At 51.7% G+C, this 18414-nt stretch overlaps 1 protein-coding gene across 6 annotated transcripts in view; it reads left to right on the forward strand.

Moving 5' to 3' along the window:
* The window catches only part of FLNB (filamin B), a 143289-nt gene extending 131208 nt beyond the window's left edge, over positions 1-12081 (forward strand). For all 6 annotated transcript variants that reach the window (XM_045990981.1, XM_045990982.1, XM_045990983.1 and 3 more), the window contains 5 exons: positions 1404-1536; positions 3625-3801; positions 8036-8254; positions 9198-9401; positions 10340-12081. In XM_045990981.1, coding sequence (XP_045846937.1) covers positions 1404-1536; positions 3625-3801; positions 8036-8254; positions 9198-9401; positions 10340-10527 — 921 coding nt within the window. In that variant the 3' untranslated portion in view covers positions 10528-12081. The remainder of the gene's footprint in view (positions 1-1403; positions 1537-3624; positions 3802-8035; positions 8255-9197; positions 9402-10339) is intronic.
* The last annotated feature ends 6333 nt before the right edge of the window (positions 12082-18414 follow it).

Consider the following 18414-nt stretch of genomic DNA (forward strand, 5'->3'; position numbering starts at 1 on the left):
ATGTTCTACAACAGCGGCAACGTCTCACATCTCCTCTGTGCAGTGTGGTAGTCACTGGCTGTTGAGCCCTTGAAATGTCGCTAGTGTAACTGAGGAATCAGATCTTCAATTTAATTTAATTTAATTTAATTGATTTAAATTTTTAAAAATATATTCTGTGGCTCGTGGCTACCAGTTAGGCAGTGCAACTTTACTGCCTTATTGCTGAGACGTGGTCCTGGGACAAGCAGCCTCAGCATTGCCTGGGAAATTACTAGAATCCTAGAATTCTAGGCTCTCTGTCCCTGCCACCCCCCCCTCCCCCTGCCCTAGGCTCTGACCTGCTGGATCAGAATCTGCATTTTAACAAGACCCCCATGTGATTCGATCGCACACTGCGGTATCATCTGAGGAGTGGCTGTCTGATTGACTTCACCACAAAACTGCTAACGAATTAAATCTTGTGGTTCAGGCAGGACTGGCCAATTTTAAACTATCTGAAGCATCTAAACCTCTAATCCCCTTCTTCTGGGAGAGGCTGTAGTTTCCAGGGCAGAGTGGGGAGGGTATAACTGAACCAGTGAAGAGTAAAAGCTAGACTTCTTTCTGCTAGGGGTGAGAGCAGCAGTGGCGGGGGGGGGGGGGGGACGGGGAGTTAAGTGCAGGCAACTTCTGAGTTCATATACATATTTAACGATAAGCTGACCTTTGGGAGCCTTTCTGTGTGTGGACCAGCCCCTGCACTGAGTGCTTGGAATACATCACTTCTTTCATCCTCATATGGCAGCTCTCTGGCATAGATTCAGTTATTGTGCCCATTCTACAGATGAGGGGACTGAGACTCAAAGGTGGAACAACTTACTTACATAGCTAGGAAATGGTAGTCACCCCAGGTCCTAGTGGGGTGTATAGTCCTCTATGAGTTTATTAAAAGTTGTCTCCATTTCTACCCTTGAGATAAAAAATAGCAATGATACAAAACTGTTCATGTTGATGAGTACAGGGTTTTGTCAGTTGCCAGGCTCCTCTTAAAAGAGGGTCCTAAAAAAAAAAAAAAAAAAAAAAAAAAAAAGAGGGTCCTTTCTGACCTGGAAGGCACTGGGTTTTCTGGCTGGCTGGTCTTGTTTGAGATACAGAAATTACAGTTCTGTTGGCAAGGATGTCTGAGTCTCCAAATCCGGTAACCCTCTCTCCCAGCCCGAACCGAGGTGCTAGACGATGCTGACATGGGTCTCTGCTGTCTTACATTTAAAGCTAGAAGTGCGGAAGAAGGCATCTGCTCTTCTGTTGTCAGATGTTGTATGGATAAATACCCTGGGCCTTTTTGCATGAGAACTGTCCCCTGGAGTCCCAGGTCGGGTCAGTGTGTGCCACCGAACGGGAACACCAAGGGCCGTAACCTCTTTAATGTATTAAATTCCCAGGAATCGGGATTAAAAGTTAACCAGCCAGCCTCCTTTGCTATAAGGTTGAATGGGGCAAAAGGCAAGATCGATGCGAAGGTGCACAGCCCCTCAGGAGCCGTGGAGGAGTGCCACGTGTCTGAACTAGAGCCAGGTGAGCGGGGGGCGGTGCCACGTGTCTGAGCTGGAGCCATGTGAGGGGGACGGGCGGGCAGACCCCAGCATCTGTGCCTCTCTAAGGCACGTTTCTGCAGGCGTGCACCCCCACGGAGGGCTCACTGGCCGCACCAAGGCCAGCCAGCCTGCAGATCCCTTCTGCTGCAGTTGCCAGGCACTGTTTACAAATGAGAGCATAAACATTTGCCGGGAACAGGAAGACACTTTAGGATACAGCCTTCCTTTTTTTTTTTTCCCCCTGTTCTTTGCTTTTCTTTTTCTTTCTTTCTTTTTTTTTTTTTAAGGATTTTATTTATTTATTTGATGGAGAGAAAGACACAGCAAAAGAGGGAACATAAGCAGGGGGAGTGGGAGAGGGAGAAGCAGGCTCCCTGCTGATCAGGGCTCCTGGACTTGATCCTAGGACCTGAGATCATGACTTGAGCTGAAAGCAGATGCTTAACCAACTGAACCACCCAGGCACCCCTTTCTTTTCTTTTTTAACAAACTGTTTTATTTTCTGTTGTTTTTCAGATTCTGTTCACATTCTATTCATTGTGGTTTTCTTCTTCTTCTTCCTTTTTTTTTTAAGATTTTATTTATTTATTTGACAGACGAGATCTGATCTTGATCAGAAGTATCAAGATCTTGAGATCTTGATCACAAGTAGGCAGAGAGGCAGGCTCCCCGCTGAGCAGAGAACCCGATGCGGGGCTTGATCCCAGGACCCCGAGATCATGACCTGAGTCGAAGGTAGAAGCTTTAACCCACTGAGCCACCCAGGCACCCCTGTGGTTTTTTTCCTTCTAGTTTAACAAAATCCTAACAGATTTTTATTATGTTGTTGACCTTATGACTCAAGTAAATACTCTTTGACCTCACTTTACTCTGAGGGAAAAGTTAATTGATGTTCATCCATAAATTTCAAAGAATCTGGGACTCCAGTGTAAGATTTTCCTGCCTGCTCCCTTGACATACAGAATTCTCTGACGTCTATCAGCTTTAATGAGCCATTTTGCCAGTGAACATTTGTTAAGTGTGAGAGACTTGGCAGGACGGTAGGAGACAGACATGATGCTTGCCCTCAGGCAGGAGCTCAGAGTGGAACGGGGACCTGGCTGGAAGCCTGCAGTCCCTGCGGAGGACCCCAGGTGGTCCATAGTGCCACAGGGAACCTGAGAATGAAATGATGAGGGAGCAGGAGAGAAAAGTAGTTTCTGCCTTGGTGAGCCCGGAAGGCTTCTCAGAGGAAGTGACATGGAATGTGGGCCCCGATAGTGAGGAATTGTCGGGCATTTGCTATGTGTCCTACGATGTGTACAGTAAGGGTAGACATCTGGAGAGGTTGGAGGAGAACAGTTAGTCTGCATCCCAGGTGGGAGGGCTTCAAGGAGAAAGAGGTGATGGATGGATAATCTTGGTGGCTGGTCATTGGACAGATTGATGCCTGCTGTGACCTAAACACTGTGAAAAACCTGGCCATTGCCCTGGGGAGGCAGTTGCTAGCTTAGAGCTTAATTCAGGAGCATTAATGCTAGTTGAAGCCATTTCTTTTCCCTTCAAGGGGCCAAGTAGAGAAACTTAGTGAGAAGTGAGCTTTTCATAAAGAAACTGTTCTCCCGGGGTGCCTGAGTGGCTCAGTCGGTTAAGCGTTCACCTTTGGCTCAGGTCATGATCCCAAGGTCCTGGGATCAAGCCCCGCATGGGGGTCCCTGCTCTGTGGGGAGCCTGCTTCTCCGTCTCCTTCTGCCCTGCCCCCCACTCATTTTCTCTTTCTCTCTAAAATAAATAAAAACATCTTTGAAAAAAAAGAAAGTATTCTCCCAAGGCAGTTGCCATGTTCTCAGAGGATGAAACCTAGAATTTTAGACTTGGATGCATTTCCCAAAGGGTTGACAAGGGACACATAAACAGGCCCATCTGGTTTTGAAATCCAAGATATCAGGTACCAGGCTTCCAAGAGAGGCCTGGTCTTATTAATGATTTAAAATTCACCATCTCGGGCTGGACTCCCGTCCTTTTTCCTCGCCTCACTTGGTCATATGCACATACTCAGCCTGACCCTGTACTCTGCTCACTCTCCTAGACAAGTATGCCGTGCGCTTCATCCCCCATGAGAACGGCATCCACACAATCGACGTCAAGTTCAATGGGAGCCACGTGGTTGGAAGCCCCTTCAAAGTGCGGGTCGGGGAGCCTGGACAAGCGGGGAACCCCGCCCTGGTGTCTGCCTACGGCGCCGGGCTTGAGGGGGGCACCACAGGTAACCCACAGCCTCCGCCTCTGATCGTTAGCTGAGCCCGCTCCAGGGGCTCAGCCAGCAGGAGCTCTTCAGGCTTCGGGAAGCCTTCCCTGACCTCTCCCCACTCACCCACACCCCCGCCATGCTGGGGAAGCTGCAATGCTCAACATTTTAGAGCTCTTGATCTCCGGGGTTGTTTTGGGACATGTGCTTTGACCCTCGGTCAGTCCAAAAGCAAGGGCTTGATGACTGTGTTATTATACCTCATTACTGTTTGCTCCACTTCGCCTGTCTTCCTTGGCCAAGTGCCAAGGGCCAGGACACCGGGGTGAGGGAAGACAAGGCCCTGTCTTAGCTTCTGAGAGTTTCTTCACCTGCAAAGGATTCAGTGTGTGTCACAGGCCTCCTGGGAGGTCTCCTGCCCTCCATTCCTTCTGCAGTCCTGGGCTCACAGAAACAACCTTGAATCGGCAGTAGGACCTGTCACGGTCTGCCTCCCCCTTTTAGTTTCTGGTCCTTGGGGAGGAGGTGACAAAAAATTCTAGAGCTTTTTGGACTCGTTATGTCTGTTTTTAGTCTTTGCCGTGGATGGGGCACGTTGTGTTACGAAGGAAGCAGCGGGGATGTATGTAAAGGAAGTTGGCTCCGTCTCCTTGCTTCTCCCTTCTTCCGTCTGTACCCGGGAGGGAACACCACCTGTGGTTCAGGGGTGGACCTTCCGACTGCCTGTGTCTGTCACCCTCACACATGGTCGCTTAGCTAGTTGGTTTGTTAAAAAGGTGGACATACAGGTTTGGCTTTTATTTTCCAGGAATAATCTTGGTGCATGTGCTATTGTACAGTGTTTTTCACTTGGCATTTTTGAGAACTTTCTGTGTCAAGACACAGATCTCTGCCCCTTGTGATGGCTGCAGTTCGGTCACTGTACGGAGAGGGCCAGCCTGGGGAGCTTGTCCACTCAGGCTTCTCTGCAGGGCCTGGCCGCAGACATGGGCGCACTGGGCACGGTTTGCACTGGGGGTTACCTTGGGCCTTGGGAAGGCAGCCTCGTCCTGGCTCAAGACCCTTGTGTGTATATGTTCTGCTCCAGTCTCCTGCTGATGTGGTGACTGGGACAGAGCAGACCCACCTTGCCTGGGCAAGGAGATGAGTGGCTGTGGCTCCTGGGGATCCAGCCCTAGGGAGCCTGTGTCCCAAGTGGCCCGAGGGGCCCTGTCCGGGTGCAGGAGTCACTGACAGACTGGCATGCGGCCCCAGGCTCCGGTTGAAGCAGTGGCCTCAGCAGAAACACCCGCAGGGGTGGTGTAAATACTTCTGGACTCCCAAGACCGTCTAGTCCAGCTCCACACTGAACTGTGGGCCAGCAGCCTGCCCTTAATAAGAGGCATGGTAACCCTTCACTGTATGCCATTCCATTTCACAGATGAAGAAAGTGAGGCTCAGAAGGGTTGAGTCTCTCCCTAAGCTTACTTAGCTGGGAGTAACAGAACCAAAAATCAGTCTGGGTCCATGACCTCAAAGCCTATACCCTTAACCTCGGAGTTCTGCTGCCTCTCTGAGTGGCTAGCTCACCCCAAATAATGACTTCGCCCCTGGCCCACTTTGGGGGGTATCCTAAACCAGGACCCCTATTGTCCCAGCTGCCTGGAATGGTCCCCATGCAGGAGTGCAGGCATTTGGTCCCTGGAAGGCCACCTGCCTTTAATGACCACGTGGGGTCCTCCCAGCATTGGAGCCACACACATCTCGGTCCAGGTTGCACAGCAGCCACTGGGGTCTCCTGCAGCTGCCAGCAGCCACCTTCCCTCCTGCTGGGTCACACCTGCTGCGTTCGGGGCCTCTCGTGCTTCCTCTTGGCTGTTTGCAGGCCTTCTCGGGAGCTTGGGTTTCAGGCTGTCCTTTGCAAGGGCTGGAAGCCACTGAGAGAAGGAGCCAGTCTTAGAGGGAGACTCCCAGCCAGGAGGGAGAGGTACAGAGCATGCCTGTTTCAAACGCTGTGTCAATATTGCTCTTGTCAAGGGGAAGGCGTCTTGTTTTTCTAGCCCTCCCGCTCGCAAGCCTTTTCCCAAATATCCATCCCAAGATAACACAGCTGCAGTGTGCATGGGATGAAAAGGTATCTGTGCTTGGCTGCTGGAGGGCCTGGCACCCTGACCTTCAGAATAAAGCAAACTTCCCTGTGTTTTTATGGGTTCGCTTGCTGTATCTTTTGGCTTGAGCTTTAAATGGGCCATTTTGCAGGTTTTGGAGCAGGGGAATGTGGAGAATTTGGGGTGGAACTGTCTGCTTGCCAGGGAGTTGAGAGGTTGGGCATGAGACCAGGGGGTTCTCGATGCTCTGGGTTGGAAGAGCAGTCTTCGTGATAAAATGCTCCAAGATCCCGGTGCATGCCAGGTAGAACAGAAGAGCCTCCGTCCCTCCCTGCCCCGTCGCCCACCTTCACGATAGAGTTGGGCTGCAGTAGACAAGCATTCGCCACACGGGAACTCAGCTGTACACACACGGGGCTGCAGGGGGGAAGACCACCATGCCCAGAGATATTTGGGGTGTCATGCTCCAGCTGGAGGCAGTAGGCAGAGGGACTCCTGCACGTGGATTTTCTTTTTCCTCACTTCTCTCAGGCAAGTGACTTAGCTTCACGCTGGCCGGGTCTGGTGTTTCAATCCCAGTCCTGCCATTCCCCAGTGGTGGGACTTGGCGCCAAGGATTTGACCTCACCTGGCCTCCGCTTCCTTCCTGTAAAATGGGAAGAATAAGGGAGCCCACCCGACAGGTTGTTCCACGTAGCCCTTGCCCCGTCATTCCTTACTTCTCTTTTCCCACCTCGTGTCTCCTGTCTCTCCAGGCCCTCACAGCCAGGATTCACAGATCTTGATCTTTCTCTTTCTCGAGAAGGCAGCAACTTGTTAAAATGGGTTGGGCTTCTTGCCACTACAGCCGGGTCTTTTCATGTTCACTTTAAAAATATCTTTCCTTATCGTCGCCTTGCAGATACTTCCTGGAAATGCCGTCCCTTGTCGTGCGCCACCGTGCCCCCCCCTTGCCCACACAGCCTCGCTCTTGGCTGCAGGGTTTAGAGACAAGGTTGAGATAATCGGGGGGGCCCTGGGACAGGAGGAGCCTCAGGAGCTTCCAGAAGCAGCTGGGTTGTGTTTAGGGGTTGCATGATAGCAGCGCCTTTGTTTTATTGATAGCCAGAACAATAATTCTTTCTCTGGCCTGGGAGCTATAATTAAACCCAAATAGTTCCCAGCTGGGGCTGCATCCAGGCTCTGGGGAAAAGCGCTGCCCTGCACAAGGATGCTGTGCCGGGGTTGGCCTGTAGAGGGCACTGTCGAGGGCGGCCCTCACTGACCACCTCATGCCTCTCGGGTTGGGAAATGGTCCTGAAGGAGTAGAGGCCTCTGCAGGGCCCCCGGGCTCACGCAGGGATGCAGCATGGGCATTGATCAGCCCAGCTTTTCTTTGTCACAAGGCAGGATGTCTGTGCAGAAGGCCCCTGTGGGCCAGGCAAAAGGCTCTGGAGCTACATGGAATTGTTCATACCCCAGTTCTACCAGTTTCCTAGTTTGTATCACTGCCCGGCAAGTGCCCGAGCCTCCCTGAGCCTCTGTCGATTGTTAAACAGGAGTCAGTGGGTACATAACAGGATGCTTACTGTGGGATCTGGAACCCGAGCAGTGGGAGCTTGGGTCAGTTAGCAGGAGCCACTGTTTTGGCCTTATTCTTGTTGCTGTGCTCATGGCAAAGTGGAGGGCTGGCAGATTCCAATAGCCTCCCCAGACTGTAGCATGGTGACTGAGGCAGGGAGCCTGTGGGAGGAGAAGAAGATGCTGGGTCTGCTCAGCGTCTCCAAGTCCACTCAGAGGAAAAAGGAAAGGTCAGAGGGGCCCACGCATCCTCCACCCCCCTGGAGGCAGGGCTGAGCTCCCGGCAGCTGAAACAGCGTTTCAGGCTGACAGCGAAGACTCCGGCTTCTTATCCTCAGCCACCACGCCTGCCCAAAGGCAAGAACAGGGTGTCCTGGCGGTTGGGGCTGGTGGGCGAAAGGTCAGCCACACTCTTGCCTCCTGCTAGGAAAGGGAGTTACTGCCCTCAGGAGCTCAGAGCTAGTACTGACACCGTGCCTCTGTGGGGAAACCTCTGTGTGTCCCCCCCACCCCCGCCACTGCTTCACTGCCCCTAGGAAAGCTCCCCAAACCACATCCCTCCCATCCCTCCAAACCAGTACACATTCCCTCTTCGTTTCTCCCAGGTATCCAGTCTGAATTTTTCATCAACACCACCCGAGCAGGGCCGGGGACGTTATCTGTCACCATTGAAGGCCCATCCAAAGTTAAAATGGATTGCCAGGAAACCCCAGAAGGCTACAAAGTCATGTACACACCCATGGCTCCTGGAAACTACCTGATTGGCGTCAAATATGGCGGACCCAACCACATTGTGGGCAGTCCATTCAAGGCCAAGGTGACAGGTAACCAAACGGCTTTGAAGTTACTCTTTTTCCTATGGAGCGTGTTCTGTCAGATTATCAGCAGAGTTACTTGATAATAGAAACTGTGGGTAATTTTAGATATGTTGAATCTACTTTGAATCTTGAATATAAAGAAATTGTAGGACATTGCCAGGAGAGTAAACATCTTTAGAAGCCCATGAAAATGTGCTGACGTCATCGCCCTATAAAGTAATGAGTGTCGGGATTGAAAAATCGTGTTTTTTTTTAACAGAACAGAAAAAAAAATCACATATTTGTTAAGATCGGGACCTGAACAATCTCTTGTTTCTAACCTTTTACTTTTAAAATAATCAAAAGGTTTTATTAAATTTATAAAAATGCACGTCCTTCAGAGCACTAGGAAAAATACCAGTCAATAGCATCTCACAACCCACCGCCCCCGGCAGTCATCATAAATATTGTAGTAAATCCCTTCCACGTGTCTCTGCTCAGTTCACTGTTGTATGGGTAGTGTATATAGCTTCATTGCAGAAAAATTTATTAAAGAGTCAGATAGAAAAATCATTCACATGCAGAGAGAACCATTTTTGTTGTTTTATGTTCTCCCCAACATCTGACACTGTTTATACATAAGGGTATTTTATTTCCATGGAAAGAGGTAGATTCTGCAGGGTGCCACAGAGTTATGTGGGAGGGATTTCCAGGCTTTGTCATTCGTCATTGCCCACTGTGTTGGGCAGGACCCAGGGGTTTGGAAGACATTATGGGTGTGAGATGGGGAGATGATAACTTTAAATCAGGTATTGGGGATACGAGGTGGGGATGTGGTAGCTTTGGGATCCAGCCGTTGAGGTGCGGGACTTTCCTGGAGCTTCTGCCCCGGGGCATTCGCCTCTTTTAGCTGAGAGGGCCTACTGCCTCTGGCCATTCACTCCTACCTCCCCTCCCTTCCATCTTCTAGGCCAGCGTCTGGTCAGCCCTGGCTCAGCCAATGAGACCTCGTCCATTCTGGTGGAGTCTGTGACCAGGTCATCGACAGAGACCTGCTATAGTGCCATCCCCAAGGCATCCTCAGATGCCAGCAAGGTGACCTCCAAGGGGGCAGGGCTCTCAAAGGCCTTTGTGGGGCAGAAGAGCTCCTTCTTGGTGGACTGCAGCAAAGCTGGTAGGTAGCCTGGTCCTGCTTGAGGGTCAGGGTGGAGGCAGGCTGAGCACCCTCTGTGCCCACTGGCCCATGCAACCTAGACATTTGCAAGTAACCTTGTTCATGACCCCTTCTCCTATACTTAATATTTTCTAATGATTTTTCTCTTTTGATTCTTGATTCTTTCAAATGCCCTCAAGGTAGACAGGAAAGGTGACATTATCCCCATTACAGATGGGCAAACTGAATCGGTAACCTGGCTCCTTTCTCTGCCAATAATTGCTTTAATTGCAGTTTGAACTTGAGTATTTATTTGGGTGTCAGTGGTTAATTGCCTGGGTTCGGGGATCTGGGACATCTGTGCTGGAAACCTGGCTCCAGTTTCTTCCCCCGCCCCCTTCCCTCCTCCCTCCTTCCTCCCTCCCTCCCTTCCTTCCTTGCCTCCTTCCTTCCTGCCCCAAACTTAGCCATGTGATCTCGGGAAAGGTACTAAATCTCTTTCTAAAAGTCAGTTTCTTGTTGTCTAAAATGGGAATCTTTATAAAGTCACCTTCCTTAAGTTTCTGATGAGAATAAATGAGATCAGAGTAGCAGTCACTTATATAACTCTTGCTACAAGCTAAGGGCTTCACATATAACTTCTATAAACCTCACAGCAAGCCCATAGGGGAGGTGCTAGGATCATGTCCTTTTTACAGATGGGCAAGCTGAGGCAGAGAGAGGTAAAGTTCCTCATCCAAGGTCACCCAGCTAGGAGGTGGCAGGCAGGGATTTGAACCCATGCCTTTGGGCTCTGAGTCTGCTTGTAATTGCCATGTTGTCCTGCCTCTCGAAGTTCCCAGTGTCAGAATCTCAGCAGACAATAGTTGGTATATTTCCTTTGGCTCCCATTTCCCCTCCCCTTCCTCTGCCTTCCATGATGCATCCTGATAGAATAACCACCTTTCTTTGCGTCCTAGGTTCCAACATGCTGCTGATCGGTGTCCATGGGCCAACCACCCCCTGCGAAGAGGTCTCCATGAAGCACGTGGGCAGCCAACAATACAACGTCACATACGTTGTCAAAGAGAAGGGAGATTACGTTCTAGCCGTGAAGTGGGGAGAGGAACACATCCCTGGCAGTCCATTCCACGTCACGGTGCCTTAAAACGGTTCTTGTCAAATGCTGGGAGGAGTTCTGGTGGTTGCTTTTGTTGCTTGTTTGTAACTTGTTTTATACAAAGTTTTCCTCCAGCTTGTTTATGGGTCTGAAACCCCACCCCAAAAGCATTGCCGTTCTAAAGTGCCTTGAGAAATAAGTCCTAGACTTGACTCTTTAGGAGCACATTGGGGACTGTTAAGAAATACAGACTCATGCAATGGGCTGAGAGGATTTCCATGCTCATTCAGTTCAGATCCAGATCTGACCTCTTGCTGGCACCCATCACCCCCTGCAGACAGACCCAGGTCACTCTCCAAACTGACATTCCTAAAGAATGAAACTGGCTAGCCCGTTTATGCAACAAGACTGGCAGGGAGGGACAGGGCAAAGAGGCCACCTACTTTTAGGCTGTCACTTAGAAAACAAGATGACTTAAAAAACCAGCTTCATCTCTCCAGCACCCTATCACATAGAAGGCTCTTGTTTCGACATGACTCATCTCCATACTCCCACCTGCCCTGTGGCCTTTTTACACGTCTCAAGAGGGCAGTGGTACGTGGCGGCAGACTGCCCTCACTGCCTCCTAGTGCCTCTCCCCTCGTTCTGCCGAGTCTTCCCCTGCAAAGTTGTAGCATGTGCCCCATCTGGGCAGCCACGTTTTGCTTTTGTCTTTAAAGGCCCTTGAAGTCTTTGGGTCCGAGGAAATTCTGCTGTGGCAAGCAGCTCCCTCCTGCCAAAGATCCCTTTTTTTAAACCAGCTCGAGGCTTTGTTCTTAACACACACTCCAGCTGTTGTCAGTCTGATGAGTCTTGCCAACACGCTCGAAGGGACTGCAGGTGGGTCACTGTGTCAGAGCCTTCGTCTGCAGAGGCCTGTCACAGGACAGAACATTACACACTCACCTCCGATCAGCTGTGGGATCACTTCTGAAAAAGAATGATAGATAAGGAAGAATGGAACTCCTGCTGATCTTTGGCCTCAAAATCAGGGCATGGCAGAGGGGGTGGGGAAGGACAGCGGCAACTCCTAGGTGGTCTTCTGTTGTTGGGCAGAAATAGTGAAAGCTGTGCAGCTGACGGTGGCCCTGTGTTCATTTGGCCCCGAACGTGTCCTCTGAGGTTGTTTGAAAAGCAGCGTGCAGGTGCATAATTCCAGAAATGGGGCATAAGGCGTTTTGCACCCCTTTCTGCAGACCTGAGCTGGCTTTGGAATAAAGTTAAAGCCTTCGGGGACTCTGCCCGATTTTAGGGCCCAGGAGTATGGTATGGCCTGGGCCGGCAGACCTTTTTGATTTTGCTGCTCCATCCTGAGGAAGTGGCTGCCCGGTCCCAAGTGCCTCTGTGGGTGGGACAGGGAGCGAGGCAGGGGACTGTCACTGAGACGCAGCAGCTGAGAGCAGGTGTTGGCAATAGCCCACCTCTTAGAAACTGGGGCAGCCTGAAGCCCCATGTGAAAGGGCCACAGATTTTGTAAACTGGGACGTGGAAGTGAAACTGGAATCAGATGCCGACTGTAAATTGTATCTTATAACTTATTAAATGTTTGCTCCATCAAGCTCCCTTGGTGTTCTTGGACGGTGTTGTTTCTGAATAAACGGTTCGAGTCTCTGACCAGCTCTCCCTGCCACAGATGAGCAGCTTGTTCTGACGTGAGCCACGATGGTCCTTCGTGAGCGCCGCTGGGAGGGAAGTGTCAGGAGAGGCCCAGCAGCCAGACAGGTGGCGGTGAGGGCCCTGGGGAAGGGGCGCTGGCCAGGACACCAACACGGTGTCTAGGACAGAAAGCCTTTTTCCCCAATGATGGGAGAAAGGGTCATTTTAGGGGTTTACTCACAAGAAGCAATGTCACCTGTCGTCCCAACTGCCCTTGGGCCACAGGGTTCGTGGCGGTGGGGGGGGGGGGGGTAATTCGTCTTTCTCTCCCTGCCCCTTCCTTCTGCTAGGAAGAGCTTGTGCCTGATGTATTCTTAGCATACCTCCCCCCACCCCTCCTGCCCACCCTCATGGCACCCCCGTGACCCCACTTCGCCATACTGACACCAGGTCAGGTGCTGAATGGACATGTCACTTTGGGGCAGCCCCCAGACCCTGGCCTTTTTGTCCCCAGAGTGGAGGCTCTTCCTCCCTGGTTATCCCTCTGTGGGAGCAGGAAGGGCACCAGGATTCCCCAGATGAGCTCCAGGAAGTCCTCGCTGGGCCCCTGGCCCTCCACTGGAGTGAGGGCTAGGGGGTAAGGCAGGGAAGGAAGACTGGATCCTTCTGTGTGTTTCTTCCTAGCACCTCCTTATTGATCAGGATGGAGGCTTGTTTACCGCTGGGAGTGGGAGGAAAGTGTGAATAAAGAAGGTTTCCCTCCTTTCCCCTCCCCGTGGAGGAAGCCCCTATAGCTATGGGCCCGTGCCAGCTGTGACTGTTTGTTCCAGGACTCCCCAAGGGGGTTGTAGCTTGGGGGGCTGTCCAGGCTCTGTGTGGTGATGCTGACCTTGCTGGTTTCAATCCCAGGAGGTCTGGCTGGTTTCTTTTGGGGAGGCAGCATGTTTGTGTTCACAGCTGGACTTGGGCATCAGGTATTGTTTGAGCGTGGGCTTGGCTGTTTAGTGGCACTATGGCCTTGGGGAGGTGGCTTCCCCTCTGAGACCAGGCCTCCCTCGGGATCGTTGTGAGACTCGTAGGAAATCTCACTGGGAGCTGTGAGTCTTGGCTCCTGCTGTCTGTGACCAGCCCCTGCCGGAGGTATCGTTCCTTGTATAAGGCCACACCTGGGGCTGCCCTAGCTGGCCCCTGCCTGAAACATCACCCACGACCCAGGGGAATCTGTGCACCTCCCAGTTGGTCAGTGGCTAGAACCACGGGGCACCTCCTCTCTGCACCTGAACTTGCTGCCATGGGAATGGACTGTTTTTTGTGCAAACGCCTCCATGATTTTGAAACTCGACCTTGAACCGGTATCAGTCCCTTTCTGACTTCCACCATTTGAATTGTCCCCCTTTCTACCAGGGGCTGGCTGGGCCATCACTTTTGAGGGGCCAACACGGGTGAAAGCAAGAGAGCACTGGCAGCTGACCAAACCAGAGAGGCCCAGTTCCCTTCCAAGCCATGGTGCGCGCCTCTCCCTCGTCTGTCTGCCCTCTGCAGCCCCGGGAAGCCCTCCTCAGCAGGGCCGCCCAGAAGGAAACGCTGATTAACGTTTCTGTTTCCAATGCACTTAGAGGCCTGTGGGCCCTTGACCACACGGCAGGTCTTCAGACTTCAAAGGGGCCTCGAACCCACATCTTGATGAGTTTGATGTAAAATGAGGAAGACACTAGGGATTTAATTTCCCCTAAAAATGGCACCGCCTTAAAAATGAGCAGAATAAACAAATGGCAAAGTGAGTGTTTGGTCCTTGTCACTACCACCCCCAAGTTTGTATTTTAAAATGGGGAAGAAGCTCATTAATTTAAGTGCTCTTTGGGCTTAACACTCCGTCTGATGGAAGCCAGGTCTAGGAAAGAAATGGAATCTTTTCAAATCCCCATTAACTGGAAGGGGGAAGGGGTTTTGTAATCAGGGTATTCCGCTAATGAAAACTCTCTCCCAGAAACACGTCTTGTTTAGCTCATTTTTTTTTTCCCCTCCTAACAATGGCAAATCATAACTCAAAGAGGGAGTAAAAATGTCAGAGGCCTCAAAGCAACCCTGAATTCGAATTTTTCCCCTCCGGCTTTGTCCTAAGGATGCTGACCAAACACTTGGCGAAACAAAGGGATCCTTTTTGCTTTGTAACAAGGCTTTTGTCTGGGTCCCTGAGCCCACAGGGGACCAACTCTTATGCAAGGAATTTAGGATGGCCCACCCCACACCCCTTCTCTCTCCCTCAAGAGTTCTCCAAAGCAGGCAGGCAGGAGGTGGGGAATTTATCCTGACTTATGGCCTGCATCCAAGGGTGTTTCAGATTTGCTTATCTCCCCAGGACAAAGCTCAAGGATGAAAGAATATTCGAGCCTGTATTGCCAACATTATTCCCTCTGCCATAACCACCGCCTTCCCAAGGTATCAGGATGCCTCTCCCAGGGCAAAGATAATACTGAACCCTGGTGGGGGAAAGGGGATTTCTGAGAAAGAGGAAATCTCAGCAGAGGTGCCACGCCCCGGAAATGCCAGGCTCGGGCCCAGCTCCAAGCAGCTGGCACCTGTACCAGCAGTGTTGCTGGGTGTATGAGAAATGCCCGGAAAGCAGCTAGCTGCAGGTTCAAGTCTAGGTTCAGTCCCAGCCCTGCGGCTTACCGACTTGGACTCCGGCTGGCCCTTCATCTCCCCAAACGTCTCAGACTTCTTCAGAGCACTCATTTTACACCAGTCTAGACAGCCTGACACTTTCTTGTCTTGCAGACTGGGATTCCCAGTCTGGAACATTCTTCCTCCACTCTTTAGCTGACTCCTGTTCATAGTTCAGGTTTCAAAGGGCACCCCCTCCAGGAAACCTTCTCTGTGTCTCAGTGCCCTCATCCATAAAATGGGAAAGTGGGAAACTTCCATTCTAAGATTAACCTCTAGAAAGGTCTCCCAACACATTCATCTTCCAACTGGCTGCCCAAATCCTTCCCCACGCAGAGCTGCTAGAATAAGGACTGCCTACGTGTTGGGGAGACTCAGTTCCCCAAGGCAAAGTAGAAAGGGTACCTCCATGAGGGGAAGGGAACCTGAGGGGTGTCTATTAAGCATGGTGGTTCAAAGCATGGGCCAGAGGGTTCAAATCCTGCCCTGCCATGAACTCCAGCAGATCATTTACCCTCAGACTCTCATAGCCTCTGTTTTCTCTCCAATGAAATGGGGTACTAGAACCTACCCTATGTGGTGTTCTGAGGGTAAACTGACAAAATGAATGTAAAGAACATATCACAGTGTCTAGTACACGATAAGCCTTCATAGAATTACTACTGGTGAAAGGTGATGAAGAGGATTCTTCTATAGGGAGAGTTTAAATCTGGGGTGGGGGTGGGGGCTACTTTAAGGACACACATAACCACAAACAGGAGAGGCACTTGGCCTGGAGACAGAGCCCAGTACTGGAAACTGGGTTGGGAGTCATCAGTGCGAATGGGTGGGGTGGCAAATGGCAGTACTAGGAGCAGGGTGGGTCCTTGGAGGCCTGGGGGAGTGGCCAGTAAGGTGGGAAGGAAGGTGAGTCAGGAGCACTGGGGAGAGACCCAGCTTACCTTCCAGCCTCCCCTGGTTTCCGCTTTAGTGACCCCTTCCCTAAGCAGAAGCCTAGGCCAGAGGCAGGCCTGTGGCTGCTCCCACACCTTCCCAGGGGTTGCAGGATGGGTTTGAAGTGAATAAATCTGGAGTAAACCAAGTGTAATAACTCACACTAATGCTAGAGTCTTATGATTACCCTTTTTTTTTTAACAAGGGCATTTCCCAGGCTCAGAGAGGTTAAGTGACTTGTACAATGTCACACAGTAATGGTCAAGGCTGTGTTAAAAGCCAGAAAGCCTGGGGCACCTGGGTGGCTCAGTTGTTAAGTGTCTGCCTTTGGCTCAGGTCATGATCCAAGGGTCCTGGGATCAAGCCCTGCATCAGGCTGTCTGCTCAGGAGGGAGCCTGCTTCCCTCCTGCCTCTTGCCTGCCTCTCTGCCTACTTGTGATCTCTGTTAAATAAATAATTAAAAATCATTAAAAAAAAAAAAGCCAGAAAGCCTGAATTTAGGGAGGCCATGAAGCTGTGCCCTGACAGAAGGGCCTCCCCCAGGTGGGTACTCGGAATCCAAAGGCGACTCTCCTTGTGAGCCAATCTCTGTTCCTGAGCCCGTTGGAAGTCAGTACTTTTGGGGCGCCTTTCTACACCCTTCCACCCCACTTCCCCTCTTGGGGGAGTGCCTGTCCAGCCCTCAGTGTCACACCCGACTATTGACAGGACTGCTGCTCCGACTGTCGTTCCCGTGATGACCGCCAGGGGTCGCCTTGGGCGCGCCAACTGTGGCACGGAAGAAAGCCCTGCGGTCCAGAAGGCACTGGGTCTTCCAAACCAGGAGGGAGCACACCCACCTCTGCGCTGCCTGGGGCTGGGGTGGTCTGGGTCAGGGAGGCTTTCTTGAGTTCCGGGGGTCAGACCCCGCCCCACAAGCATCTGACACTAGGGTCCTGCCACCCCCAGCCCCCAAAGCTCTTCCGACTTTCCTCCATCTGTCCCTGAGGCAACAGAACGGACATGAAGTCTGCTGATTCATCCTTTCCTCGAGTACGTTTTCTGAGCACCAACTGTATGCCAGACAATCCCCCCGGACATACTGGAGATGTGGAGTTGAGGAGGACAGGTCCCAGAATGCAACCTCCGTGAGGGAGGGACAGTTTGTCAGCATTGTTCACTTGCCGCTCCTGGCACACACATCCCCTCAGTACCCAAAGTGTGTTTGGTGCTTACAGCCTGCTAGGAGAGCCTGGATTAAAAAGGTGATTGCAAATTAATTGATGACTGTTGTGAGTGCTCCAGATGAGCTTCTACTATGCCTGGACTGTTTTACTTACCATGCTGGCTCTTAATCTTCCCAGTTGTCCCAAACTTCATAACTCTCGTTTTACAGCTGGGAAGGCTGAAGCACAGAGGTCAGTCTAGACAGCCTTATGCTTTCTTACCTTGGGAGTCCCAGTCTACAACATTCTTCCACTACTCTTTGCCTGACTTATTCACGGTTGCAGTTCAGGGCTCACTCAAAGGGCATCTCCTCCAGGAAGCCTCCCCTGATCATCTCTCCAGTTCCCTGCTCCACCTGATTATGAGTCTGTCTCCCCTCCTGGACTGTGAAACCCTGAAGGCAGGAAGCATGTAAACTCTCTTCCTCCTCATCTACCTTTAGCACCTGGCTCAGTGTCTGGCAACAGGGTCAAGAACGAATGAATGTTTGTTGAATGAATAAAGGAGAGCACATTAAGCAGATAGTGGAAAGGTGAATGGCTCCAGGACGTTATGGATAACCTCCTTCTCACTGGTACTCAGGAGGCCCACCCCTGCAGGGCCCTGATGGGAGAGGCAGAGGATGTGAGGGTCCTGGAAGTTGATGTTACGGTGCTGCTGGGTGACTGGTGGGTCCTCCTCTGCCTACCCCCACCTCCACCACCCACCGTGTCTCCCAGATGATAGTCACATTCAATGGGAGAGTTCTGTATCTGTGACGCGGGGCAGGGTGTGAGGGGGGGGTTGATGTCCATCCCAGTGGAACCAAATGAACATTGCTGAGCCCCCGTCTCCCCATCTGGAAAAGGAATGGGAGAGAGCCTGTTAGTGAGTCACCGTGAAGATTCCACTGAGTGGGATCACTCAGTAAAGCCTGCAGCCCAGGGCCTAGCACAGAGTAGCCCGGGTGTGCCCTGGGCTGGCACATAGTTCCTGCACGCCTCCCTTTCCTCACCTGGAAAGGAGGCTAACGAGAGCCCCAGCAACGGAGGAGGGTGGTTTCAGGCGGAGGGAAGCTCAGCACAGCAGGTGGCACCGAGCAGGGCCTTGTGAAACAGCGGCTGACGTTTATGGAAGGACTCCATCCATGTGGGGCACGGTTCCAAGTTCTTCTACCCTGGCCTAATGTCATTCTCGCGAGTCCAGAAGTAATTCCCGCTGACATTCTGATGTTTCAGTGATGCCAGGTGAGCTCTCATGTGTCAGAGTCGTGTCTGAGGAGTTGGGTCCAGAGTTTCCATGGCAACCCCCCAGCCATGTATCCAGAGCATCCTGAGAGTGGACACTGGGCCTCCCTTGGGACCTCCCTGGGTGCCTGGTGCACAGTAGGTGCGTGTCAGGGTTTACTGAATGGACTAGAGGCTCGGGCCCCCTTTGAGCCTCCCTAGGACCCTCTGGGTTTGGGGGGGAAAGGCTTGGGCCCCAAGTCCCTCTGGCGCAGAATACAGCCTCCTGCC

This window comes from Meles meles, chromosome 20, assembly GCF_922984935.1.
Source record: "Meles meles chromosome 20, mMelMel3.1 paternal haplotype, whole genome shotgun sequence".
Taxonomy (NCBI): domain Eukaryota; kingdom Metazoa; phylum Chordata; class Mammalia; order Carnivora; family Mustelidae; genus Meles; species Meles meles.